Raw genomic sequence first — 9,712 nt, 5'->3', positions numbered from 1 at the left:
TGGAAACTCCATCTACACAGATGTCACAATGGAATTTAAAATGTCTTTCTTGTACTCTAAAAAGTTATCTTTTTCTCTGAAACACAACAAAAAACCCAAAAAGCAATAAAAACACATTCCTGAAACATTCAAATAATTACTTAATAGATCTGAAGCTGGTAAATACAGACTTAGTTAAGAGCCACTATGAATTCTCTTAATGCTTTTCCCCCTTTCTGTGCTTCATTCCCCCACATAACCAATGGATTCAGGTAACTAAAATTAAAATTGTATTGTTCAAGCCATTAAACAGTTATGCAATGCAAATATCTAGTAAAAATTCACTGAAGATAAAAATTTTAACACTCACATGTAGCTCCCCAAGGCCATGAGGAACAGCAGCAAGCAGTTGGCAAGTAAGAATTCTACCTCGACTTGCATGTTTTGTTAGACTAAGTCACCATTAACTGTTGCTAAAATAGATCTATGTCTTATATTGGGCCGCTTACAAAGCAGCTTACGGCCTACCTAGCTCTTACCTGCAACATCAGAAATTCACCAATTATGTCCAAAAGGTTTCATTACACCCAGGAAGTTTTTTTTCAGCAGCCAGCTTTTTAACACAGCAAAAGGAAGATGCTTTGTATAAAAGTAAAACCTTTGAAAACTGTTTAATACTTAGAGCCTTTTGTTTAATATTTTTTACTCAGATTTTCTGACAAAAAGTCGCACCACGAACTTTTTTATGTTTTTATTGTATGCTAAAATTCATTAAACGTGTTTGCTTGTATACAAGTTACTCAAAAAATGTGTCTAGGCAGAAATTTGTTAGCAATCTGGCTTATTTCAAAGCATAGGTTTGTTCAATCAGGCCACAAAAATAATATTGTGTACAAGCAGTAACTAAGGAGCTGTAGATTCAAGGAGTTTCCAAATATCACAGATCTTGAGATCTCATCAGGAAATAAAATCAAGGCAGACACAATACAAAATAGCAGCTCCATGTAGCTTTTTCAAGTTTTAATTTTATTCAGGAGGTGACAGTTCAGTTTGCCTCATTCTTCGAAGCTTCATCGAAGTTTTCAACAAGATCTAGAAAAAGATGGTTGGAATTAAAGTTTGACCCACTTCCCCTATGCCAAACATTTTGGGTTTGAATTTTTTTCCTAAGTCCTACTTCATATCACCATAAAAATTTTCGCTCGTAAAATACAGAGCAAATAATTTTTAAGATCTTCAAGGTTCATTCTACTTGCTCAACCAAGGAAGTTTTGGATGGTTCATTAGAAAGCACACTTCTAAAAGCATTAAACTTCACTATAACAACTGGGCAGTGATTCTGACAAGATAGTTTCTTATGGAATATTAAATAATTATCTTAGTCATAGCTATAATTTCAACATGGGATCAAAATGCTAGCTAAAACTGTGAAGTCTATCATGGTATCTGAAATTAATTAAATAATCTACATAGAAATTCTGTAACATCAAGTGACTAGACAACACTCCTACTATCCCTGGTCTGATCTTATACTATGTGTAAGATCTCTTGGTAAAATTCACTTCATTTTCCTCTACTGCATGTTTGTTCTTACCTGGAACTTCATCATCATCATCTTCACCAGTAGCAAGTGGTGCTTTTCCGTCCACAGCTGCAAGAACAAATAGTTCAAAAGCTTCATTCAAGATCACCATAGTCATTATGGTTTATTGTTTAGCTTTGTGTTTTTGAAAATATTATCCAAGATTCTGGGCTAAGCTGCAATGCTTTATCTAGTTCTGTAAATAAAAATCTTGTTACTGACAATGCTTAAACAGCCCAATAGTGAAATTAGAAGATGCATGCTAAACAGCATACTGGTCAACATCTTCTATCTAGGTATACTGAGTGCCTGGCAGGACAGTAACTTCCAAATACAAGCGGAAATTGATTTTACCAGGTTTTCCTGAAAAAAAACCTGTAGTAATCCATGGACTACCACATGGCTCTTAAATTTACACATTTTACATCATCAAGTTTTAAGGAATAGAAAGGATCATTTTATCCTACATATCCAAATAAAGCTGAGGTGTAATTGTGATGCTGCAGGCAGACACACCACTAGAAAAAGTACTTAAAAGGTATTACTGTTCCCTTGCAAAGTTAGAGGAATATGGAACTGGACACACAATTTTACCCTCCTTAGGGGGTTGAGGTGACCTAGTGCTCTTGTCCACGCTTGACTCAGTAATCTCTTTAACCGTTCCTGTTGTGTTTGACAGAGTTAGTGAAACTTAACCATCTCTTCTGCAGCAGACCACTGAGCACTTGCTGAATTGGGCAGAAGTATAACGCTAACAACAGACATCTCAAATGTCTAGCTGCCTCTGCCACTACTCTACAACTATCCATTCATGCACTGTCAAGCTGTCTCTTACCTTCTAGGACCTCAGTTTCACTCCAATTAATCCTTCTCCCTTTTTAAGAGAAACATGAGGTAGAAGATGGCTTCTTCCTAGACTTGTACATTAATTTCTAGAGAACCAGAACTGATGAAGAAACTTTCCTTTGAAAGGGCTTTGGACAAGGATATCACTAACATTCATTTGTTTAAGCAGCAGGAAGTTGTTAAAGCTTAAGTGCATCTTAATGTCAAAATATGGTAGCCACATCAAGTCTGGCTACAGTTTTCCAGTGCTAACCCAGCTATAAGACACACCAACAGGTGACTTTGCTTTACTGAGTCATACTTGCCATCCAATGTGAGCTATAAATAAAATAGATTTTAAAGAGTTTGACTTCTTTTTAAGCATTTTATAACATCCTTGCAGACAACTACATTGCATGGAATGTCACTGCTGCTACAGAGTTCAACCTACATTGCTTGGGTAGGGCTTCTGCCAATCTCCTGAGGCTGGTCAGACTGTCAGCTCCGAGCTGGTTTAGGATGCTAGGCAGCATTTCTGTCAGCTGCTTTGTCTCAGCATGGCCGGTGATAGTGAAGGTGTTAGCAGCAAGAGATGCCTGAACTTTCGGGTTATTGAAGTGAATGACTGTTCCTTGATTGGTAAACATGTTTACCTGCAAAAAAAAAAAAAATTCAGTACTTGAAGCAGTCTAACAGGATTTTTCAATTTAACAGGAAATCAAAGTTCTCAAAGCTCCATGAAAACCTACTAATAATTTACAGACAAGTTCAGGACCTGTTACTTATCAGAAAATTGATTTTAATACATTTTCTATTTATATAATTTTTTTTTTTCCTTTGAAGCAATTACCTCTTCAATTCCAGAAATATTGTTGACTCCCAGTTTCTTCAATGAAAATTGAAGTTTTTTATCATCTGCTGTAGCTGTTCTGTGAACAACCTTCTTCTTTCTGCGGGCAGTACCCTTTACAAAACAAACAAAAAAAAATTACAAGGTAAAACTTAAGTAGTTCTCACAAACTCTAATCCTAAGCACTGTGTAACTACATTACAATATCTACAAATCAACTTAACATATTGCTCATGTGTTTCAGTGCATGAAAATCTGCTGCCCAACTGCACTGCACCAGTCTTCCCTTGCACTAAGACAAGATTTGCATGTGGGAAAAGCATGAGGTTTTAGGAAGCAGTGCCAAAAGAGAATATTTATTCCACAAACTTCATGATTCACTGCAGCATCTTAGAAAAGGGAAGTTGCACGTTTACCCTTGTTAACCCAAGTTATCACAAGACATAAAACTGAGGAATTAACAGCTTTAAGCAATTTCTAAAAGTTATTAGTTTTTTCTTAGATTGCCTTTCCTAAATTATAGCCAAATTTTGGTAATAGTCAGAGGCCATATGAACACATCATTAGCAAATGAATATCAGAAAAGTCAAAATACTACATTTTTATTCTAAATAGCCATCTGATGGACTTACATATTTGAAGAATGCCTACTTTTCAAAAATATTTCAGAAATACATTTTTAAAAATAGTTCTAGTGTTCTAGACCAACCCTGTTTAGAAACCAGACAAGCAAAGGTTAAGTTGTCCAACAGACCTAGAGTTCTAGATTTCTCCAGGGAAGTAAATGCCTCACATTAGAAGATATCTATTTCTAAGAAAAAGCAGAAAATGTCATTCTCTAATTGCTTGCACAAGGGTTCAGGGAAATCTGGCATAAAATGTCTGTAATTGAAACTAAACTACTTTTTGACATAATGTAACTACTAATCTAAGTCCTCCCACTCCAACTGCTCATCTACCACATGCCAATAATAAGATAACATGTTGACGCCTAGCCATATAAATAGCTAAAATTCCCTTTCAGTTTACTGTCAGAAGTTTGAAAGTTGGCTGGACACTAACATAATTCTGTTACCAACAATGAGGAATATTAGTGACAAATTCATTAAAAACTAACACTTGAAAGACTACCACTGAAACATTTAGGTTTTTGTCAAGAAAACAAGATATTCCTGCTACTGCCAGGTTAGCACACACAGCAGTTTGGAAACTACTAGAAGTATTGATCTTAGTGCCTTGTCTACTCAAGAATTGAACTAGATAAGGTATATGCTAAGCCCCTCTAGACAAAAGAATTCTCAGTAAATTTCAGAACGTGATCAAGGGATATGGAGGAATATGTACCTCCTCCACACCCATCTCAACTTAAATGGCAACATGCCATGAAGATCCCAGAAATAATTTCCCATTATAAAAAAAAAAAAAAAAAAAAAAATTGCAAGTGCAGGCTTTCCAACTATTTCACAGGCCAATTTTAAAACTAAATGACCACTCCATGCTTTGCTCAATGTCTCTAAAAGCCCTATATTGATCAGTAAACTGCAGGAACTCTAATCTGAATGCATGCTCTCACATGATGGATACTAAAAGCCTCTACAGTCAATAAACACACACTGGTTAACATGTATACAATCAGCAATATTATACAGTTCTCTAATTAACCATTAACATACACCAAGAATATGCAAAAATTACCAAGGCAGCTAATTACCACATAAATCCTGGTTTAAGGTGGCCTAAATCTCCAGCAAACAAACACTGGAATGAAAGCTCCTGGACACTCTGTCAGCAAGAGTTCTATTGAATAATTTGTAACCTAGAATATTGTATACTCCCTCATGTAGAAAAGATGCTTACTGTCATATGACTACATTAAATATACTTTTCTTAGGTTATAGGTAAACACGCAACACAAACCCATATATTCAGATGGAAAAAAAATAAAAAGTTGTTCTGATTATATTAGTCTGCAATTACAGAAATATGACAAGTATAGAATTTTCAACTTTCCACATAAATACAAAAAAAATACTTTGAGCACCCTAAGTATTTCTAACAAGTCAGCAACATAACCCTCTATGATCTGTTTTGAAAACTATACCAAACCTCACCTGCTGTAAGGTATTCTCACTCCAACTCCCACACATTTTCTCAAACAGTCCATACAATTATCATGGAATGGCTGCAAGAGGACTACAATACCCACCTCATTCCTGCCACAGGCAGGGACACCACTAAACTAGACCAGGTTACTCAGAGTCCCATCCAACTCAGCACTTAACACTCCCAGGGCTACTGCATCTACAGCTTCTCTGGGCAACATGTTCCAGTGCCTGACCAGCATCACAGTAAAGAATTTTTTTCTAATATTCAATCTAAGCCTACTTTCAAATTAAACACATTCCCCCTTGACATGCCACTGCGTGCTCTTGTGAACAGACTTGAAGCATCTTTCCTGTAGTCTCCTTTAAGGTACTAGGAGGCCACAAATAAGGTTACTCCAATGCCTCCTCTTTTACAGGCTGACCAGTCCCAATTCTCTCAGACTGATTTTGACAGGAGAGGAGCTTCAGCCCTCTGATCAACTTCTTGTCCCTTCTCTGGACATGCTCCAACATCTCCATGTCCTTCCTGTGCTGGGAGCCCAGAGCTGGTGCAGCACTGCAGGTGGGGTCTCAGCAGAGCAGAGGGGCAGAATCCCCCTGGCCCTGCTGCCCACTCTGCTCTGGATGCACCCAGCACACGTTTGGCTCTCTGGGCTGGCAGTGCCATGGCTGGGTCATGTCCAGCCTCTCACCCACCAGCACCCCCAAGCCCTTCTGGGCAGGGCTGCTCTGATCTGTCCATCCCCAGCCTGTGTTGGTACCGGAAGTTGCCCTGACCCAGCTGCAGTACCTTGCACTTGACCTTGCTGATGATGAGATTCCCATCCGCTCTAATACAGAATATTAAGTTTGCTGTAACCTAACATACACAGAGAAACGGCTGGCGATTCAGCTACTACATACTGCACCTACAAAAGTAACTTCAGAGGGCCCTGGAGGAGCACAGCCTCCCTTGAGGCCAGTCTAGTGAAGCTGAGAGCACTCATGGTTGCTCCCCACACCCCTTTCCAGGACCCCTTGTGACAGGCGCGATATGCAGGCAGGGACACGCAATCCCGATGGCAGCGCGGGGAGGCGGCTCCTACCTTGCCACCGATGCGCACTTGGGCCTGCAGCTTGGCCAGCTTCTCCTGGTTCATGATGGTTTCCTTCATCTGCGGAAACAACAAGAGCGCCCGGAGCAGCGGCGTGTGGTAACTCCGGTGGGGGCGAGTGGGCACAGGGGCTCTGTAGCCGCCCCTCACCACACGCCCACACGCAGCGCGGGCAGCCCCGCCCCGCCACAGGGCCGGGAACCGTCCCAGACCGCGGGCAGAGCCGCCGAGCCCAGCCGAGTCTCCCTTCAAACCCAGCCCAACCGCCGCCCGCCGCCCCCGGCCTAGCCATGCCGCCCTCCCGGCCGTCCCCCGCCGCCTCCGCGGTACCTCGGCGAGCGGAGGGGCGCGGAGCGCGGCCGGAGGCGGCGGGCAGGACGCGGAGCCGGGATCCGCACGCGGGCGCAGCGAGATGGCGGCCGGAAGGAAGGAGCCGCGCGCCGGACCGCGCGTGCGCCGCGGCGGGCCCGGCAGGGGGCGCCCCGAGCCCTGGGGGCGGTCACGAGTCCCGGGATGGGCGGGGCTGGGAACGGCCTGCGGCGGCACTGGGTCCGCCCTGTGCCCGAGCCGGCCGCGTCAACCAGGCCGCGGCACCCAGTGGTGCCTTTATTAGACAACTGGTGGGATAGCGACTCTAGCATGTCCCTGGGGAGTCCGTTCCAATATCTTGTCACTCTTCCTGGGAAGAAATTCCTCTTGATGGCTAACCTAAAGCTCTCCTGGTGCAGCTTAAGACTATGTCCCGCATCCTGTTGACCAGTTGCTGGCCTTCCCCTTGCTGGACCTCCTGTCAGGTAGTTGCAGAGATTGATAAGGTCACCCCTCACTCTCCTCTAGGCTAAACAGCCCCGGTTTCCTCAGCTATTCCTCACAGGAGTTGTGCTCCAGACCAGCTTTGTTTGCTTCACCAGCTACGTTGGCCGCCTCTGGTCTTCTGCCAGCACCTCTGTCCTCCTCCTAGTGAGGGGCTGAGCACTGGACACAGCACTGGAGGTGTGGCCTCACTGGTGGCAAGTGCAAGGGGGCAGTCATTGTCCTGGTCCTGCTGGCCACACTGTTGCTGATCCAGACCAGGATGCCATTGGCCTTCTCGGCCACCTGAGCACTGCTGGCTCATGTTTGGATCAGTACCTCTAGGTCCTTTTCCTGTGGGCAGTTTTGCAGCCACTGTGCCCCAGCCTGTGGCACTGTCTGGGGTTATTGTGGACAAAGGGCAGGACCCAGCCTCACATTACCATGTCTTACTCACTTTTCTGCTGTCTTACCCACCCTACCTGCAGTTGTGCCACAGTAGCTCCCCACCACAGGCATGACATCCATGGTGTGGCATCACAGAATCACAGAACCAGTGGGGTTGGAAGGAACCTCTGCAGATCATCCAGTCCAACACCCCTGCTAAGTCAAGGTCATCCAGAGCAAGTGACACAGGAACATATCCAGGAGAGCTTTGAACAGTTACAGAGAGTACACTCCACAGCCTCCCAGGACTGTCCATTCCAGGGCTCAGCCACTCTCAACATAAAGTTATCCCTTGTGTTGAGGTGAAATTTCTTGTTTCTTTAATTTATATCTATTGCTCCTCATCCTGCCACTGCACATGACTGAAAGACTCTGGCACCATCCTCTTGACACCTGCTTTTGAGATATTCATGTGTATTGACAAGATCCCTTCTAAGTCTTCTCTAGACTAAACAGGTGCAGCTCCCACCGTCTCCCATAAGAGAGATGCCCCAACAATTGTATTTGTGTGACTGGACCCTCTCCAGTAATTCCTTGTCTTTCTTGTACTGAGGAGTCCAGAACTGGACATTGTGCTCCAGATGTGGCCTCACTAATTATGTGTTTATTATTTTTCATGCTAGAAAACGTATAAGCATTGTGTTTCTTTCTCACTTGTGTAGTGCAGGCGCCTTCTCAAAGCCCATGGCTGTGCTTCTCCCTGCTATCCCAGCAACTTGCCTCATTCCTCCCAGCTGGCCATGGCAGAGCTCTGTGGTGGGGCCACTGAAATGAACCAGCCCGACACCCCCAGCTGCCCGTGCCCAGCCAAACTACTGAGTTTTTTTCTGTCCCCACTGCCTGAATGTCAGTCCTTGTTCTTTTTATTTCTTCCACTCTGTGTGTTTTTCACTGTGGGTTTTCTTTCTCTGTTACATTATGGTAATTTCTAAGCTACCCACATGTGGCTGCTTGCTGCTGGTTACTGAATACCCTCTGTGTGCCCTCGCTGGATCCCTCAGAGATGTTCCCCTGTAGCTGAGTTTTCCCTCACTGAGGCCTTAATGTGCCCTTTTTATGTATTGGCAGTTTATGTGTTTTCTGAGTCCTATTCTGAGAGCCAAACACACACCTCCTAACTCACACAGTTGCTGCTGCCTTTGAGTGTATGTGAACCCTGTTCCTCTGTTTGCATTTCTGAGGCAGAGATCATGCACAGCCTACAGTTCCAGTCCCCCACACGTTTGCCAATGTGTCTGAGTTTACTCTGTCTGAATGGAACTAATCTCACAGCCATGGGAGGGTGCTTGCTTGGCTCCAACAGGAGGCAAAGCAGTCATTGCAGGACCTGTGCTGCACAGCAGAGGGCAGGAGCAGATTTATGGGGGAACGAACCTGGCATTCTCATCCGTGCTACACGTGCTCACAGAGTGATGCAAGAGAGAAGCCTTGTTGCTCCATGGTCCCAATCACCACCACAACTGAGTGTGATGAGCCTACTGGCACCAGTAGGCATACTACTGACCTTGCCATCTCACCCTGTATTTTGAACTTTTATACTAGGTCTTCTCTGGAATATCATCAGTTAACTATTCTCTTTGGTCTTGTTTCTGTAAGACTATGTTAATAATTAATTTATCTTCCTTTATTGATTAACATTTTCTCCTTTGTTAGTGATCCCCAGAGCCAAGGTTTTGCCAAGGCACTACTTTTTATGTGTCTGTAAATTTTGTTTGCTCCTATGTTATCTTTTCACTACACCAGAGCTGAGTGTTAATTTATACAGAAGATTTTGATCCCGTTAAAATCGAGGCTTTTGTAATTAGTGAAAATTAATGATAATCCCAAGATGACTCCATCTGGTGGTGATAGAAATTCCCAGGGACAAGATTATTCAAAAGGTGCTTCTGAAAAGCAGCAGCCTCCATGCCTCCCATCAGGTGAATTGCAGATGAAAATTAGAGTGTGATCAAACAACTGTAAAAGGTTATGGGGGACCTCCAAAAATTTGGTCCACCATATCTGGAAAAGTTGAAGAGTCAATCAATTTGTGGGAAAA

General features: G+C 43.3%; 1 protein-coding gene and 1 long non-coding RNA gene across 2 annotated transcripts; one reads left to right on the top strand and one right to left on the bottom strand.

Annotated features, from left to right (window-relative positions):
• Positions 1-715: 715 nt before the first annotated feature.
• On the bottom strand, positions 716-6,914 carry BTF3 (basic transcription factor 3). Its single transcript, XM_079330067.1, has 6 exons — positions 6,766-6,914; positions 6,427-6,495; positions 3,237-3,350; positions 2,838-3,039; positions 1,574-1,630; positions 716-1,071 (listed from the first exon to the last, which is right to left on the bottom strand). The coding sequence occupies exons 2-6, from the start codon at positions 6,493-6,495 to the stop codon at positions 1,025-1,027; spliced, it is 489 nt and encodes a 162-aa protein (XP_079186193.1). The 5' UTR covers positions 6,766-6,914; the 3' UTR covers positions 716-1,024.
• Positions 6,915-7,009: 95 nt separating this feature from the next.
• Positions 7,010-9,248, top strand: LOC306814469. The gene is made up of 2 exons (XR_013777174.1): positions 7,010-7,229; positions 7,716-9,248. It is a non-coding gene; the product is annotated as an uncharacterized lncRNA (long non-coding RNA).
• The last annotated feature ends 464 nt before the right edge of the window (positions 9,249-9,712 follow it).

This window comes from Erithacus rubecula (assembly GCF_903797595.1).
Source record: "Erithacus rubecula genome assembly, chromosome: Z".
NCBI classification, from domain to species: domain Eukaryota; kingdom Metazoa; phylum Chordata; class Aves; order Passeriformes; family Muscicapidae; genus Erithacus; species Erithacus rubecula.
Note: the sequence above shows the minus strand (reverse complement) of the source record. Positions and strands in the feature narration are given on the sequence as shown.

Excerpts from the sequence above, each read along its gene's own strand:
- BTF3 (XM_079330067.1), bottom strand. The coding sequence starts at position 6,495 with ATGAAGGAAACCATCATGAACCAGGAGAAGCTGGCCAAGCTGCAGGCC. Across the intron at positions 1,631-2,837 it reads AGAAGCCCTACCCAAGCAAT|CTGTGGACGGAAAAGCACCA; the intron begins GTAGGTTGAACT and ends TTGTTCTTGCAG. Across the intron at positions 1,072-1,573 it reads TGATGATGATGAAGTTCCAG|ATCTTGTTGAAAACTTCGAT; the intron begins GTAAGAACAAAC and ends ATCTTTTTCTAG.